Source organism: Acipenser ruthenus, chromosome 24, assembly GCF_902713425.1.
Source record: "Acipenser ruthenus chromosome 24, fAciRut3.2 maternal haplotype, whole genome shotgun sequence".
Lineage (NCBI taxonomy): Eukaryota > Metazoa > Chordata > Actinopteri > Acipenseriformes > Acipenseridae > Acipenser > Acipenser ruthenus.
Window position 1 is genome coordinate 28,630,516 of NC_081212.1, and position 17,443 is coordinate 28,647,958.

The following is a 17,443-nucleotide window of genomic DNA, read 5'->3' on the forward strand; positions in this document are numbered from 1 at the left end:
TTAATAGGTGGGTTACCTTTACCATTTTAGATAAGATTTACTGAAATGAATTAGTCATTTTAATCAAGATGCACATGATGACAGTTATAGACTATACTTTGAATTGGCAGGTATTAGAATGACTTCTTTATTGGTTGATCCAGAGATTGGCCATTTTGGGATAACATGTCTTTGGCTAAAACTGTACCTGTAAGATGGTGGAGTGGAATTTTCTTAAAATGGCGTTTATAAACTGGGCAGATTCTCGAGCATTAGAAAAATTCAGGTTCAGTCATGTATTGCTGTGCCACTGCCCCCTGCATGCAGCAGAGAGAAATGACTTAACGCAGGAAAGCTAGAGTAATGTGCAGTGTGCCACTGAAGAGATTGGTGATGTAGAAAACCTGCCTACCAGTACGACCTGGCCTGGTATGATGTTTTAAAATATATGCTTAGTCCTTTTGAAATGTAAAACTTTGGATAAAGGAGTTGTCATGCATTCATGAATTTTTATTTATTTATTTATTATAAAAGGTGAGTCATTATTACGAAGAGTTGTTTTTCTCCCTGGGGCGATGATGAAACATATCTTTTAATGGCAAAAAAATAAAAAATAAAAACTGACATTTGTAGTAGGTATTTGAAAATGTAATCTGGTTAACCAAACAATGCTATACTTGCTATAAAATAAAATTGGTGAAAATAATGCGATCTAGTTATTCTAGTTTTCTATTATCAGTATACAATCATAGTTATGGTAGCATGCAGTATGTTAGTTGATTTACTACAGTTAACATACACCACGGGATCCTACCCTAAATATTATTGTGGGGAAGGTGGTTGTGGTTATTATTTGTTAATAGAATTTCAAATACACATTCCTTAGATCAAGTCAGTTATTTTTTGTTTATAATACAAGAAGCCTTTATGGGTAATTCAAAATAAAAACCTGAATATTACAATAAACATAAAACACTGGAGAAAAAAAAAAAAAATTATGGTAGTGTTTTTTTATGTAAATGGTTGGGAGGGGGTTGCAGTGTTAGTAGCTGTCTGTGTTTTAATGCCATAACCTCAAAACACAAATAAAAACTTGATTTTACTTGGTGTGTTGCATTGCTGTTCCATAAGCCTGGGTTTGTTTTTGCTTCTAGCAATTCTGCTTCTGAAGAGTCGAACCACTCTGGCTCTGAGTCGGGGAGCCAGTCTGAGAGTCAGCAAGGAAGTGGGCATGGAAGAGAGAAAGGCAACGATCATGCCAGTGAATTCAACAGCAGCTCCGAATCTGAAAGCCAGTCTGATTCAGAGTCCGAATCAGTGGGATCAAAATCCCAGCAAAATTCCTCAGAGGTCAAAGATAAACCAGTCAGCAGGAAGGATAGATTAGCAGATGTTAAGAAGGTACTTGGTTTCTATTTACTCTGCATCCAACTGCGCGGTTATATGCTATTGCAGGCATACTAGCTTAAACAGCATGCACTCGGGGAATCCAATTAGAAGGGGTACTGCTGATTTAAAAAAAAAAAAAGATTCTGTCTTGCCCCAAATAAGTACATTATTCCCTTATATTTATTTTGTTCACATCTGTATTATCCACTCTCCTGAACCGCAAGTGCTGTACCACTCCTAGGCCGGCGAGCAAGCACAGCACACTGTTTTCTTTTTAAAATCGTAACACTTTTTTTGTTTTTCATTGATAAAGCAACTGGAAGATATTTACACGTGTCTGTTTTTTTTAATTTTTAAAAAATCGATTTTATAAAGCTTTAAGAAGTCAAAACAAGGTAAGTTTAATAAAACCATGACCTGCCATTTGTGCATTTCTATACTGAACTATTTAGCAAAATGACATCATAACATTATTGCACACACTTTTGTGAGTTCAATGTAGAACTTATTACTATCCCCCTCTCCCATTTACACTAGAAAACTAAAATATAAGAGAACAATAATTAGGGTTGCTAATTTTGTTACTTTTATATAAGTAACTTTTTTTTTGGTAAAAGTAATTGGTGTTTTAAAATTAGAGAATAAATTGGTGGGAGGGCAGCAGGCCATCTTATGGTCTGTTTATATTTGCAGATGTGGGAAGAGCATCCTGATGTTTATGGGGTCAGGCGGTCGAACCGGAGCAGACAAGAGCCTGCTCGTCTTAATTTTGGAGCTCAGGTAAGCTGAGAAGAATAATGGCCATTCAGAAACGACACCTAAGTGTTAGTGTCCACTAAGGGTCCTTTTCAGTTAACATGGCACATTTATGTGAGCCCTAACACTCAGGTCTTCTGAATATGGTTAGAAGTCGCTAGACTATTATATACAGCTTGCGTACAAGTAGACCACAAAAAAACAGCACCTAAAAATTATTCTTTTTTTTTTATTTTTTTTTTAATGTAATTTAGTAACTCAAATTACACGCAGTGTTGCGTACATCACATAAAATGTACAATTTTTTTCTTTATTTTACAAGTTAAATGAAACGTGACATTTATTTGATATAGGTCCTAGAGTATTAATAGTAAAAGCTTTAAAATTAAATAAAATACATAATTGATTCCTACTTTGCACCCTTATAATCATAACACACACATCAGTAATACAGTTCTACCTTGAAATTCCAAAACAAATTGTATCAACTGTCAATTTTTGTTGTGTTTGGTTATACAGATACTTGTGAATATTTCCAAATACTGCATGAACTAATAGTAAACTAATTCTTTTGAGTCCAATATTTCACACATTCCCAGGGAAGCTCAACAGACTTGCAACCTCTTATTTCTAATAGGGATCTCTTCTCATCCAGTTTTACATCTGTTTATAAGTGACAGGCATAGGGTTCTCAGAGTGCCTACAATGGCTAAAAAAAGAGTTTTTGAACCGAAAGTGGTATAGGTCAGTGTTCGTAACATGTGAAATAAAATGAGTTCATTTTTGCAAGAATGTGTTACATTGTGTGCCTGATGTGAAAAATACCAACTTTAGGAAGTCTTACAAACTGGACTGTCAAACTTTGTTGTTGCATTTTGTAATTAATTTAGAGAACACAAACTTGTATGCAGCAACAGCATTTCACTATATTTATGATTTTCCTGTATTTCTTTGACTAAACGCATGTTCATAAAACAGAGCTATCCCCTCTTTTTGGCTGTGCGATTCTGATTACCTGCCATACCCCAGAAAACAAGAGAAAAAGCAGCTACATTCAGATACTTCTTCAGTAGTTTTCAGCTTACTAAACATTGCATGTATAAGCATCAGATTTGCTGCATTTTGATTGTTTATGCTTCTTAAGACTGAAGATTGCCATTGTAGTCTTTTCAAAACCATTGCAATCTTCAAATGGCATATTTCAGAACAGCTCAATGAGACATCTGTTGGACAGCCCTGTCATTAAAGTTATGTCTTCCAAAACATTATATGTTGTCTTGATTTTTAAGCACCTGTATTTTTTATTTTATTTTTTTAAACCTGCAGGGCAGCAGTGACTCTGAAAGTGAAAGTCCAAAAAGAGGACTAAGACAAAAGAAGAAAGAGTAAGTATTGATTGAATGCTTTGATACTTTCACATATACCGTTTTGAGTGGCTGGCCCCATCTAAATTAGGCACGCATTTTCAACCTATACAGTTTATTTAATAAACTAAGTCAACTTACTTCCTGTGATAAACTTGTATAATCTAGTTGCACTAGACACCTGCTGTTGGTGGCTAATGTCTAATATATGTTTTTCAGTTTGCCATTGTATTCATATTGTTTTTCCTGTGTAGCTTACTGTATATTGTTATAGAGACACATGAAGTTTGAGAGGGTTCAAACCTCCATAAAACGTTAAACGTAATACCCTCCCTTATTTGGTGTTGCCATCAATGGGTACTTGGTGTAAAGACCAGGAAACATTTACCATGTGCGCATTATGAGTATTGATGCCACAGAAACGGTGGGCATTAGAGTTGCCAGCTCTTTTAAAGGGTTTAAGAATGAGATATTTCTGTGTTAATAGAAATATCTGGAAAGATGATGGCTCTAATGATGAAGACGACGACAATGATGATGATGATGATGATGATGAGGATGAGGAGGATGCCAGCAGTGCAGAGAGTGAGCAGGAAGAAAAGAAAGTTCGATCACGACGACCCACAGCCAGAAGGTAAGGGTGTAGTGTAGGCAAAGAACGCAAATGCTTTCCAACACCGTAATGGGTCGTTGATTGTGTTTAGACCTACAGAGTTTCCCTTACCACTCCCACTAGTGCAGCACTTGGTGTTCTGTACATTTGTATCATTGCTTAGCATCTAACATCTAACAGAATTCAAGGTTTTTTGGCTGCAGGCACCACATTTTTTTTAATTTTTTTTTTATAAACAATATGTATGTTCAGATTATCAAGGAAAGACCTGCCAGTTGTAAAACTTTTAAGAAACTTAAAAATCAAATTGACAGATTAATACCAATTAGTAAACAGGACAATGCTATGTAAAAAATAAATATATGTGTTTGTATATATATTTCTAGAACACAGACCAAAGCCACTGTCAAAAAACAAAAACCTCAGCGGAAACGGAAAAAACAAGACTCTTCAGACGAAGATGACGATGATGATGACGACGATACCCCCAAGAGACAAACACGGCGTCAGGTTGCCAAAAATGTCAGGTGAGCTGATAAAGGCACCCTCCTAGCAACACATTTCTGTTGATTGCCCAGTTGACTAGTTGAGTGCTAGTCAGAATCTAGTATATACTGGTTTTAAGAGCCAGTGGGCATGTAATAGTATTGATGAGTATACTAGGGTTGGAAATGCAGTGTCCATTACTTGTGTTAGGAAAGTGCAAGCTGTGTTTACCTTGCAGTTACAAGGAGGACGAGGATGACTTTGAGACGGACTCAGACGACCTCATCGAAATGGCAGGGGAAGGAGCCGAAGAGCAGCAGGATGACAGTGAGACCATTGAAAAAGTGATGGATGTCAGGATTGGAAAAAAAGGAGGTAACAGGCTCCTCTCTCCACTTTAAAAAAGAAATTCTTAAAGAAATCACCTAGTATATGTTGGTTAACAATATTAATATTCTGGTACCTGATATATGTTTACAGCCACTGGTGCTTCAAGCACTGTGTATGCTGTAGAAGCCAACGGAGACCCCTGTGCAGACTTTGACCCGGAGAAGGATGAGGGGGAAGTTCAGTACCTTATAAAATGGAAAGGCTGGTCCTATATCCACTGCACCTGGGAGAGCATAGAATCATTGACACAGCAGAAAGTGAAGGGGCTAAAGAAGCAGGAGAATTTTAAGAAGAAGAATGACGAAATAAAATACTGGTAAGATAATGTATTCGTACACAGTTTCACTGTGCAGTCCCACTGATCTTTCAGTTTCCTCACTAATATTGTGTTTTGTCTACAGGATGTCCAAAGCATCACCTGAAGATGTAGAGTATTATAACTGCCAGCAAGAGCTGACCACTGACCTGAATAAGCAGTATCAGATTGTTGAGAGAGTAATAGGTAAGAGAAACACAAGGAACAAATAAGCAGCAGATGACACACTTTTAGTTTGTTCTTGACATTTCTTATAATTGCTCCTCTAAGATATGTGTCAGTTTGTAAGTCATCCACTTATCCACAATGCAACCAACAATGCACACAGCATTAATGTATTTGACTGTCTCTAGTACCGTCTTAATATACTATTTGCAGAGAAAAGGAGAAGGGGTCTGTGCTGAGAATTTTTAAAGGCACATCTGTAGTATAATTACTTTTGAGTGCAGATCATATTTTTTTCCTTCTCTCTCATGCAGCTGTGAAGACAGGAAAGTCATCCCAAGGCCACTCTGACTTTCCCTGTAAGTGATCCTGTTCTAAGCTACTCGTATTACTTTTATCTCTACTGACATTTTACGCACTTTCTAGCTCTCTCGTTTTCTAGTTTTCAGATTTTCCATTTAAAGTGGAATTTTTGATAATGTTTATTGTAAAGATTCTACTGTGTAGATATCACTGTTATTAATTACTATTAACTCTGAAAATTGCTTGGTTATTTGCACCCAGCTCACAGTCACAAGACTTCCTCCAATGAGCCAGAATACCTGTGCAAATGGATGGGGCTTCCTTATGCTGAGTGTAGCTGGGAAGATGGAGCTCTGATTGGAAAGAAATTTCAGCACTGTATAGACAGCTTCCATAACAGAAACAACTCAAAAAACATCCCTTTCAAAGACTGCAAAGTGAGTGAATAGTCCAGGGAAGTACAGATGTTATTTTGTTAGCTTTTAGTCAAACCTTTCCACCTAATTTTAAGTTCTAAAAGTTTGCAATGTAGTATTCCAGCTTTTATTAAGCAGGGTTTCTTGGGACTTGAGTATTGAGTAATTAGCTTGTTCATTTTGCCAGGTACTAAAACAGAGGCCAAGGTTTGTGACATTGAAGAAGCAGCCAGCATATATAGGGGGAGACAATCTGGAGCTCAGAGATTACCAGTTAGATGGACTTAACTGGCTAGCGCATTCCTGGTGCAGGTAAGAAACTTAGATAGGACCAAGACCCAAATGAAAAGCAGCTTAATCGATAGTTTCCAACTGGATCCAATTTGTTACTTCCGACAACGTTGCTGCAATACATTGAAAGTCACTATCACTAAGTTTCTAAAAGACTCATTCATTGCTGATCATGCACACATAATCATCTTTTTTGTTTTGATTCTAGGTGTAATAGTGTGATCTTGGCTGATGAAATGGGCTTGGGGAAGACTATTCAGACCATCTCCTTTGCATCCTACCTGTTCCATCAGCACCAGCTGTATGGACCCTTCCTGATAGTGGTGCCTCTCTCAACCCTCACTTCCTGGCAGAGGGAGTTTGAAACGTGGGCACCTGATATGAACGTGGTGGTGTACCTCGGGGATGTAATGAGCAGAAATACAGTAAGAGAGCATCACTGGCTTTATAGTCTGTTAATAGTACCTAAACGGGGCAGTCACAATATGGATAAACAAAGCTCTTGTGCTACTAAGAAACATGGAAGATACTAACATGTGTTTTTGATATTTTGCTTTTAGTGGACCGTATTAAGCATATGTTTGTTTAACATGAAATGTTTGACTTAAAAAAATATATATGTATATGCTGTGTGTGTGTGTATATATATATATATATATATATATATATATATATATATATATATATATATATATAATGTGTGTATATTGTTGTTATTTTTCAGATTCGTGACTATGAATGGGTACATTCTCAGACGAAAAGAATTAAGTTCAACGCACTTTTAACCACATATGAAATCCTATTAAAAGACAAGGTATGTGAAGAAACATGAATAGCTTTTCATCCATTCATCATAAAGTAAAACAAAAGCAAACTTGTTGGTCTAGTTAGGTTCGGTGAGGGTTATTAATAAACTTTGCCCCTTATTTCACCAGGCAGTGCTGGGAAGTATAAACTGGGCCTTCCTTGCAGTGGACGAAGCTCATAGATTGAAGAATGATGACTCGCTGCTGTACAAGACCCTGATCGATTTCAGGTCAAACCACCGTCTGCTCATCACAGGGACACCCCTGCAGAACTCGCTCAAGGAACTGTGGTCACTGCTGCACTTTCTCATGCCAGAGAAGTGAGGGTCCCTTTCATTCTGTCTGTAGACATTATGGGAGTGTTTTAACTTAATATGTCTATGTATTTTGAAAGAAAAGCACACTATAAAACTCACATTTTAGTGCACACAAAAATAATAATATAGGGGAACTTTCCTATTGCCATGAAATAAACAGTTAAAATACACAGAACAACAGTGACACGCAATGGTAAAAAGGTACGTTTTAGAACTGTCCCTTTATGTGCCTTAATTAAAAAAACAAACAAATAAAAAAACCCTAATAAGACATTCCTAGTGTGATAGTTTTTAGAAAAAATCTAATAATGCAATATATACATATTTAATGTAATTTTTTTTCGCCTTAGATTTGAGTTCTGGGAGGATTTCGAAGAGGAGCATGGGAAAGGCAGAGACAATGGGTACCAGAGCCTCCACAAAGTGCTGGAACCATTCCTCCTGCGCAGAGTTAAGAAAGATGTGGAGAAGTCCCTGCCTGCCAAAGTGGAACAGATTCTCAGGGTGGAGATGTCAGCCCAACAGAAGCAGTATTACAAGTAAGCCTCTTAAACCATTTACAGTATTATTTATTATTATTATTATTATTAGTATTTGTATGTGAGGGCACTTTTTATATACAGATCGGTTTATTTTTAATAGGTGGATTTTGACAAGGAATTACAGGGCTCTTTCCAAGGGGACAAGAGGAAGCACCTCAGGGTTCCTAAATATTGTCATGGAGTTAAAGAAATGCTGTAACCATGGTTACCTGATCAAACAACAGGAGGAGAATGAGACCCAAAGCCAGTCAGAGCATTTACAGGTGTGATACTTTTTTTCTCCCTTTTCTTTATTTTCTGAGGTCAAGTCATACCTTGTGCTTTGAATCTTTAATTTTGAATTGCTTTTGACGATCCAAGGGTGTTTTTGTTCTCTGTTTAACGGAGACCTCCTTGTTCTCCCGTTCAGAACTTGATCCGAAGCAGTGGCAAGCTGGTCCTCCTTGACAAGCTCTTGACACGGTTGCGGGAGCGGGGGAACCGGGTTCTAATCTTCTCTCAGATGGTGCGGATGCTGGACATTATTGCAGAGTACTTGGTCATCAAGCACTATCCTTTCCAGGTACTGAGAGCATGTTCTTGTAGAGACCTGGTGTATGTTGTTCAACCGGCACTCCCAGATATGTGCTTTATATGGAAATGTTTTTATGCAAAGAAAGTTTATCAAATTGAACATTTTAATTTCCCCATGTGCTGTAGTGAGGCCCTCCTAAGTTCCTCAACAAATATGTCAATAAAATTTGGCTTTATGAAATTGTAATTAGCTTGTATGTGACCTAAGATCTCCAACAACTTGAAACCATGCCTGATAATTGCTCACCACTAAGGCCTTTGGAGTTGTGTCTCGTCACTGGCAAGATAACAAAATCTAAAGAGCATTCTGTATTACAATCATTTTAAACACCAGCCCCAGTTTTTTAATCAATTTTACTGATGTTATAAGTGTTAAACTGCTAAATAACCGTAAAGAAACACCCAGATATACCAGTATGTAACAGTAATGGTATAGTTTTATTTAAGCCACGAAACAAGCTGACCTTCAGATGTTGGCTCGGTTATTAAAGCTATCACATGTCAGAGAGGGGGTTTCTGCATAGCCGTGCTTGCTGGTCACATTGACCGTGGCAGAAGTTATTTTTAATCTGCAGTTATTTTTAATGGGAACTGGAAGGAGAATACAGGAGAGAGTGTTATGTCTTAAAATTGGTTGTGGTTCAGTTTTTAGTCCTGGAATCATAATGCTGTTTAGGTGTAGTCTACTTTGGCTGAACACAACTGGAATGATAATGAAGTATAACGAAGAGCACTAAGAGAGAGCATATACAGGTGTAAATCCTAAGCTCTTCTTTTTGTTTCAGCGCTTGGATGGCTCAATAAAAGGAGAAATAAGAAAACAAGCACTCGATCACTTTAATGCTGAAGGTTCTGAGGTATCTATGGAAGACCATTTATTTTTTAAGGCTTTGATGTAAAATGAAGTGCTATTTTTAGTTCTCGTGATTTTGAATTTACATAAATCAATTTAATCTATCAGAATTAATTTTAGCACTAGATCTTGTACTACTTTTTTTTTTATATAGTCCTGTATTTTAATATGTGTTAAAAAAATGATCCTTTAGAAAAAATAAGATATTCATAGTTAATGTTAAAATGTTCAAACAAAGTTATGAACACTGGAGAGAATGTGTGTCAGTAAATCTTTCTGTTTGAGCCTTGAACATAGAGGACGAAGTAACTTACTTGATTGCCTGCCCAGTATAATATATAGATGGCACTAGAATACTAAATCATTGTGGTTAATTTTTTACAGTGTCTTTTAATAATTAATATACTGTACTCTTTACCCTAGTCAAAAGGAAAATATATGTTTTTGTACAAATATACAGTGGTGTTATTTTATGTCAATTTAAATCAATGTAGCAAAATCAGTGTTTTTGCTGCAAAGCCCCCCAGACTTGTGTTCAGGAGTGATCTGTTTGAATTAGAAGCGGACAATTTAGTTGGGACTAGAGATGGAGTTCCATGTAGAGGACAGTGATCGAAACTGCAGTTTAGGGAAATATATTTGTATTTTAAGGCGATTTAATAAAGGAGTTGTAACCCTTGTATAAACTGGAGCTCTTCTACATTGCATGCAGGACTTCTGTTTCCTGCTGTCCACGCGAGCGGGCGGCTTGGGCATTAATCTCGCCTCGGCTGACACGGTGGTTATCTTTGACTCTGACTGGAACCCCCAGAACGACCTGCAGGCACAGGCCAGGGCACACAGGATTGGGCAGAAGAAGCAGGTGTGGCAAATTGTTTTTTTTGTTTGTTTAATATTCTGCCCTTGCCCCTGCCCCTGCCCCCTTGTAATATGATTTTTGAACTGCACACAGTAATTATGTATTTTAGCCTAGGGTAGGCAGCCTATAATCACATTACACTCAATTTAATAAGCTGATAACACATTTCACTCAATTTATTAAGCAGGTAACTCAAGTAATGGTGAACATGCCTAATGTTTTTTTGACATTTTGATAGAATATATTCGCTGAGATGCAGCATCTAGTATGGAACAGTTGTCTGGGATTTATTTGCAGCTTTATTTGATTTCATTTTATTTGATCAAAATTTTGTCATTTGCAAAGGTAAACATTTATCGTCTGGTTACGAAAGGGACAGTAGAGGAAGAAATTATTGAACGAGCCAAGAAAAAGATGGTTTTGGACCATCTTGTGATCCAGAGAATGGACACTACTGGACGCACAGTATTGGACAACAGCTCAGGAACCTCAAAGTAAGGGATTGCTGCAATTTAACTGTTTTAATGGGAATTTAAATGTTTTGTTTTTATATGTAAATTGGGCTAGAAGAAACATTTATTATTTTTATTTCAAGCATGAACAGACGTTGTGCCCTCTAAAAATTAAAAGCCTGACATGTTTAATTTGTACAGTTCAAATCCATTCAACAAGGAGGAGCTGACTGCAATCTTAAAGTTTGGAGCAGAGGACCTTTTCAAGGAAGCTGAAGGAGAAGAGTCTGAACCTCAGGTACTAACACAAGTCATGCTTATATACTATACAATCTCATTTACGTTATGCTCCAGCAAAAGAAATAAGGTTAAAGCATTAAAGATCTTAAGATTTTATTCTATTTTCGGTATATGGTAAATATTTTATGTTTTAATCTGAAAGTATTTTGACTTGTGTGCTGATTAAGAATAGATGTATTTACCTTATTTATTTACATTATTTAAACATTAAGCAACCTTCATTAAGCAACATTATTCTTTTAAATGTGTATTGCCAATTTTACCAATATAAATTCTAAAATCTGTTTTACTTTTAGGAATTGGACATTGATGAAATTTTACGCCTGGCTGAAACCAGAGAAACTGAATCGTCAGTGAGCGCCACTGATGAACTGCTGTCTCAATTCAAGGTATTAAAGCAAATTTTTGTTCTCCAGCTGTCTTGAATCATGGGGACGAACCATGAAACTGAAAAGCAGGGTAGATTCCTGTGGATTGGGTAGTAAGAAATTCTATAGTATGAGGCTTTTGTGACGTAAATGCTGCTTACTGTGACTGCTGACGGCTTCATAGAACGACCGATGTACTCCTTTTTATTGTATTGTAAGTGTAATTTACGAATTGAATAAATCAGTGTGTGGTATAGCCCAGGATACAGTATTAATCACCTGCTCTGGGAACGGCCTCCCTATTGCTCCCTATTGCTCATCATTAACATGTATTGCTGATCTGATGACCAAGAGATCTTTTGGGCATCTCTCTTCAGGTAGCTAACTTCTCAACAATGGAAGAAAGTGTGCCTGAGTTGGAGGAGAGGCACCCCAGGGACTGGGATGACATCATCCCAGAGGATCAGAGGAGGAAGATAGAGGAGGAGGAGAAGCAAAGGGAAATGGAGGACGTCTACATGCTGCCGCGAAGCAGGAGCTCCAACAAAAAGGTAACCTGGGAAGTGATTGAGTGGTGCGCAGCTCTACACTGGAAACTTAAAGTGAATGCGTGTCTTGTTATAAGGAGTAATGTATTGATATTTGATCCTTTTTGCTGTAAGACATCCAGCTGCAAAACTGAATGCAAGCAGGATCCCCACAATAAATGCACTGTATGTGCTTTACAAGACAAATCCAATTGTGGTTTTCAGGCTCAGGCAAATGACAGCGACTCAGATGTTGGTTCAAAGTTGAAGCGGCAGAGGTCATCCGGGTCAGAAAGTGAAACGGACGACAGCGACGATGACAAAAAGCCTAAGCGCAAGGGGAGACCTCGGACACGGAAAAACAACGTGGAAGGGTTCACCGACGCAGAGATTCGCAGGTGAGGGAAACCTGTTGTCTGTCTTTCTGATCCAAATACAAGATTCTTAAAAGGCTCAAACAAGTGACCAAAAATGCATTTTTTTTAAACAGGTTTATAAAGGCGTACAAAAAGTTTGGAGCCCCCCTTGATAGGTGAGTACAATTTAAAAAATACATAGTATACAGGTGATTTTTACCGCAGCTTTCCAAAGGGTTTTTCTGATGTGGGTTGCTGAGGTTTTTCTGTGTGGGTTGCTGAGGTGCTGAACAGCATTTATGAAGGTAAACTATTTATTCAGACTGTGCGTGTGATTTGTTCTCAGGTTGGAAGCCATTGCCCGGGATGCTGAGCTGGTGGATAAGTCTGTTGCGGACCTGAAGCGTTTGGGAGAGCTGATTCACAGCAGCTGCATAGCAGCGGTGCAAGAACATGAGGAGCACTTGAAAGAAAACCCAAGCGAGGGTAAGCAGATCACATCAGACACAGCATCTGAAAATCTCTAATTGTCACGTTACATTCTCATGGTCATTGTAAGGTATATGAGCATGAGTGTCATGGGCAAATTGGCGGTGGAATCTTTAGAAGTTGATTCTCTCAACCCATTACCCCCCACCGAGTTCCTAACAAACTTCAACTTTAAACTTGACACGGGCGCCTGACATGTTAAGGAAGAAAAATTAGAAATAGCTCTCGTAGAAATCTAATTCTGATCTTCAAAAGTAACTTAACAATGTGAGTATTTTTATTTTATTTTAATTTCTGCAGTTAAAGGACCAGGAAAACGCAGGGGTATTACAATCAAGATTTCGGGTGTCCAGGTCAATGCCAAATCCATTATTCAGCATGAGGAGGAGTTTGGGCCATTTCATAAAGCCATACCTGTCGATCTTGAAGAAAGGAAAAAGTAAGAGGAAAAGAAACTGTCAATTCTTGGTCTCTCCTAATAGCACTATGTTTTCCTATATTCTTAATATATAGAGAATAATAGATGTCTGGTAGTGTATTGTAATGCTGTATATTATAAAATCAGATCCCGAGATGGAATTACAAACCACTTCCTGTCTTACTTAATAATATTTACTGTACGCCTCTGTGTCACTTTAAGAAGTAGAGAGAGGAATTACGAGCATCAATGTCAAAAAGGAGGGGATTGGGTATTTTATTAGGAGACCAATGTATTACATTTTCTTTTTGCCTAGGTTTCAATTGACCTGTCGCGTGAAGGCATCCCATTTCGATGTAGAGTGGGGCATAGAGGATGATGCTCAATTGTTGCTGGGGGTCTATGAATATGGTTATGGCAACTGGGATTTAATAAAAACTGACCCAGATCTCACACTGGCCAGTAAGGTGTGTACTAAAGAGATTTTGAGATTGGGGGAAGATTGATTAACAAAATAAAATGCAGATTGTAGCTACAATGCAAATGTTTTATTCAGTTGCTATTCATACTATTACAACAGCATGTATTAGCTTTTTTCATACATCTAAAAAGGAATGAGATGTCTTTTTCTTAATTCTTGATGATCATTCCAGATTTCTTTAATTTTCAGATTCTTCCAGATGACCCTGAAAAGAAGCCTCAAGCGAAACAGTTACAATCAAGAGTTGATTACCTCATCAAGCTGCTAAAGAAGGAACTTGAAAACAAGGATCCGCAAGGGGAAGAGGTCAGTCAATTAAAACACTTTAGTCCTTTATCTGTATGTTCAATTCTGCACATGTGTTGTATAGGCAGTCTAACAATTGTAATATTAATGTTTTTGCTGACACCAGCTGGTAGAACGTTGTCGGCAGTATAAGATTAAGGGTGTGGTTTATTTATTTTTACTGAAGTCTCTTGCACACTTCTGATTAAATTGCCATTGTTTTCATACTAGACCAAAGTAAAGAGGAGGAAACCACGAGTGAAGAAGGAGAACAAGGCCCCGAAGGATGAACACGGAAATGACATTTCATCTCCTCGGCTTTCTGACAATCCTTCTGAGGAAGGGGAGGTCAAGGTATGGGAGGAATGGCTGTTTTGATGTTGTTAAGGTTGCTTTCTATATATATATATATATATATATATATATATATATATATATATATATATATAATTTGTGTGGTGCAAACTACCATTTTTTTTTCTTTGTGGCTAGGATGATGGCACAGAAAAGAGTCCAACGAAGAAGAAAAAAAAGAAGGATAATAAAGAAAATAAGGAGAAACAGGGAGCACCCAAGAAAGATAAAGATGGGGACAAGGAGAAAAAGAAGTCAAAACCGAAAAAAGAAAAGGTATCATTTAATATAGATTAAAAATAAATGTGTTATTACATTATGTCATGGGTAAAAAATAATTTAGATTTGGTGTGCTTGCTATGTTCCAAGCACATGGGTTTTATGACCCCCCCTCCCCACTGGGGACACCTATTTGAAAAACACCATTTCCTTGTTGGGGGGGGATGAATGTGACTAGCATGCTTGTTTACACAGTATATAAAAGCTACCCAGCTGTAGACACCTTCAAGTCTGTTATTTTTGTTTCATTTGAACCTGACAAACAAGCCCTGTACATATTCAATTATTGGTCAACTTATAATTACATTATTTAAAACTTTTTTTAGACCAAATCTGCCGGTAAAGGGAAGAAGTCTCAAGGCCCTGTCCACATTACTGCAGGGAGTGAGCCAGTCCCTATTGGAGAGGAAGACGACGAACTCGACCAGGAGACATTCAGTGTTGTGAGTACCCCTCTGGTTCTTATTTCTGATGTGCTTCATTAATATGTAACATAACTACATGGACAAACCAGGAACAGACCACCCAAAGCCATAGATAACGTCACAGGTCATAATCAGCAAGTGCTTAGTTATGAGATGTAAATTTATAGTGGCACAAAGCTGAAATTAACCATATTTTTTTCTCCTTTTTGTAGTGCAAGGAGAGAATGAGACCAGTGAAAAAGGCTCTGAAACAGCTGGATAAACCTGATGAAGGTCTGTCAGTTCAGGAGCAGCTCCAGCACACTCGCACCTGCTTGCTGAAGATTGGAGACCGTATCACAGAGTGCCTTAAAGCCTACACTGACACGGAGCAGGTCAAAACCTGGAGAAGGTAAGACTTGCACAGGGGATATGATTAAAAGCAGTCTGAGCTGCTGCTAGTGTGTATCCAGAGTGGAAGTTTAAAAATAGATGTTGCTGTAGATTTGGACATACTATTATACACAGCTAGTATATATGTTTCATTTTTTAATGGCCCACTTTCGATTGCAGGAACCTTTGGATTTTTGTATCTAAATTTACAGAGTTTGATGCCAGGAAACTTCACAAGCTGTATAAGATGGCACAGAAGAAACGATCACAAGAAGAGGAGGTAAGGATTGGAAACTTGAATGTATATAATCATGTGTGTCATTTATTTATTTATTTATGTATATATATATATATATATATATATATATATATATATATATATATATATATATATAATGCTTCGTTCATGTTGGACTATGAGATTATTGCCTGCACTGAACAGGTGTTAAGAAATAAACAACTGGTAGCACATAGCCTTTCAATTATAGTAAATCTGAATAATATGAATAATGAGCAAGTACAGAGGACTTGCACAATCTGCCACTTGGACCTGCAGATCAGCTTTAATTGTTCTTTTGTGTTCTGTTCTCTTCAGAAGGGACATAAAAAGAAGGAGGACCCCTCTGGAAGTAAAAAGCCATTCCTAACCGAGCCCTCTGGTTCCAGTCGAGAATCCATGGGCTCCCAGACACCCCAGAAACCACACTTGCCTCTCTCTCACCCCGCACAGCACCACAGGGACAACTACAGCCAACCAAACAAGAGACATTTTAGTAATGCAGGTAGGTGTTTTAGTTGATAGACTAGACTCTCTTGGGTATATTGTGTGCTAAATACATTATATACAATACTAGACTGTTAGTTCAAAAGGCTTGACCACTCAGGAGCCAGAGTTTTTTCAAGATTTTTATTCCATAACACTGTTGGAAACCTTCACTCGTCTGTGTTTGCAGCTTGGAGAGACGACGTGTAGAGTATGACTTTACTTTAGAAAGTTAGACAGTAATTGTTCCACTGTTTCACAGATCGAGGTGACTGGCCAAGAGATCGCAAATACAGTTATCCAGGAAACAGTAATCAGCCATGGGCAGGTGACAGGCATCACCAGTATGACCAGCATCGGTATAAGGAGCACCATTACAATGACCGCCGACCTCATGGTGAACCCTATCGGAGTTCCAACAACTATCGATCAAGCGGCTCACCCCGCAAGCGGCAGTACGACCAGTACAGCAACGATCGAGAGCACCGGAGAAGCAGGGACTATTACGAGAGGTAGGGCTTTAGTGCTACTTTCTTACTTTGCTTGTTTCCTATCATTACAGTAGATTTGTACAAATTGATTTTTATAACAATTATTTGTATTCATTTTCCAATTTTCTCCCAATTTGGAATGTCCAATTATTATTCAACCTGGCTCACCGCTGCAGCCTCTGAACTAACTCGGGAGAGACGAAGACGAACACTCGCGTCCTCCCAAACGAGTGCTGTCAGCCGTCCACTTTTGTTCACTGTGCAAGCCCGCCATGCAGCCATATCAAGAGCTTACAGCGTTGAAGGACCATGCAGTTCTGAACTGCGTACAGGCCGGCCCGCAGGCGCCCGGCCAGCCACAGGGGTTGCTGGTGTGTGGTGAACCAAGGACTCCCCAGCCAACCTAACCCCTACCCCGCCCGGGCAGTGCTTGGCCAATGTGAGCCGCCCCCTGGGAACTCCCATCCTCGGTCAGCAGTGGCATAGCTTGGATTTGAACCAGCGATCTCCAAGCTATAGGGCGCATCCTGCACTCCAGCAGAGTCTTTACTGGATGCGCCACTCGGGAGCACCATACTAATTGATTTTAAGGTCATTAAAGGAGTTGAATATTAAAAAAATGAGAGAAAAAATGATCAATTAAAATGCATGTAAAGGCCATTGTA

At 38.2% G+C, this 17,443-nt stretch overlaps 1 protein-coding gene across 8 annotated transcripts in view; it reads left to right on the plus strand.

Moving 5' to 3' along the window:
• LOC117429487 (chromodomain-helicase-DNA-binding protein 2-like) overlaps window positions 1–17,443 on the plus strand; it is a 44,729-nt gene that overhangs the window by 24,463 nt on the left and 2,823 nt on the right. For 6 of the 8 annotated variants that reach the window (XM_058999150.1, XM_058999151.1, XM_058999152.1 and 3 more), the window contains 36 exons: window positions 1,134–1,380; window positions 2,062–2,148; window positions 3,451–3,509; window positions 3,976–4,122; window positions 4,488–4,628; window positions 4,826–4,962; window positions 5,068–5,293; window positions 5,379–5,479; window positions 5,773–5,817; window positions 6,023–6,198; window positions 6,365–6,489; window positions 6,677–6,893; window positions 7,193–7,282; window positions 7,404–7,594; window positions 7,942–8,130; window positions 8,234–8,396; window positions 8,543–8,695; window positions 9,492–9,563; window positions 10,272–10,421; window positions 10,764–10,912; window positions 11,072–11,168; window positions 11,467–11,559; window positions 11,916–12,089; window positions 12,291–12,463; window positions 12,556–12,597; window positions 12,768–12,907; window positions 13,211–13,349; window positions 13,645–13,795; window positions 13,999–14,115; window positions 14,326–14,448; window positions 14,587–14,724; window positions 15,054–15,170; window positions 15,365–15,543; window positions 15,705–15,804; window positions 16,120–16,306; window positions 16,550–16,799. In XM_058999150.1, coding sequence (XP_058855133.1) covers window positions 1,134–1,380; window positions 2,062–2,148; window positions 3,451–3,509; window positions 3,976–4,122; window positions 4,488–4,628; window positions 4,826–4,962; window positions 5,068–5,293; window positions 5,379–5,479; window positions 5,773–5,817; window positions 6,023–6,198; window positions 6,365–6,489; window positions 6,677–6,893; window positions 7,193–7,282; window positions 7,404–7,594; window positions 7,942–8,130; window positions 8,234–8,396; window positions 8,543–8,695; window positions 9,492–9,563; window positions 10,272–10,421; window positions 10,764–10,912; window positions 11,072–11,168; window positions 11,467–11,559; window positions 11,916–12,089; window positions 12,291–12,463; window positions 12,556–12,597; window positions 12,768–12,907; window positions 13,211–13,349; window positions 13,645–13,795; window positions 13,999–14,115; window positions 14,326–14,448; window positions 14,587–14,724; window positions 15,054–15,170; window positions 15,365–15,543; window positions 15,705–15,804; window positions 16,120–16,306; window positions 16,550–16,799 — 5,085 coding nt within the window. The remainder of the gene's footprint in view (window positions 1–1,133; window positions 1,381–2,061; window positions 2,149–3,450; window positions 3,510–3,975; window positions 4,123–4,487; window positions 4,629–4,825; window positions 4,963–5,067; window positions 5,294–5,378; window positions 5,480–5,772; window positions 5,818–6,022; window positions 6,199–6,364; window positions 6,490–6,676; window positions 6,894–7,192; window positions 7,283–7,403; window positions 7,595–7,941; window positions 8,131–8,233; window positions 8,397–8,542; window positions 8,696–9,491; window positions 9,564–10,271; window positions 10,422–10,763; window positions 10,913–11,071; window positions 11,169–11,466; window positions 11,560–11,915; window positions 12,090–12,290; window positions 12,464–12,555; window positions 12,598–12,767; window positions 12,908–13,210; window positions 13,350–13,644; window positions 13,796–13,998; window positions 14,116–14,325; window positions 14,449–14,586; window positions 14,725–15,053; window positions 15,171–15,364; window positions 15,544–15,704; window positions 15,805–16,119; window positions 16,307–16,549; window positions 16,800–17,443) is intronic. The other 2 variants (XM_058999153.1, XM_058999154.1) reach the window with 2 other exon arrangements.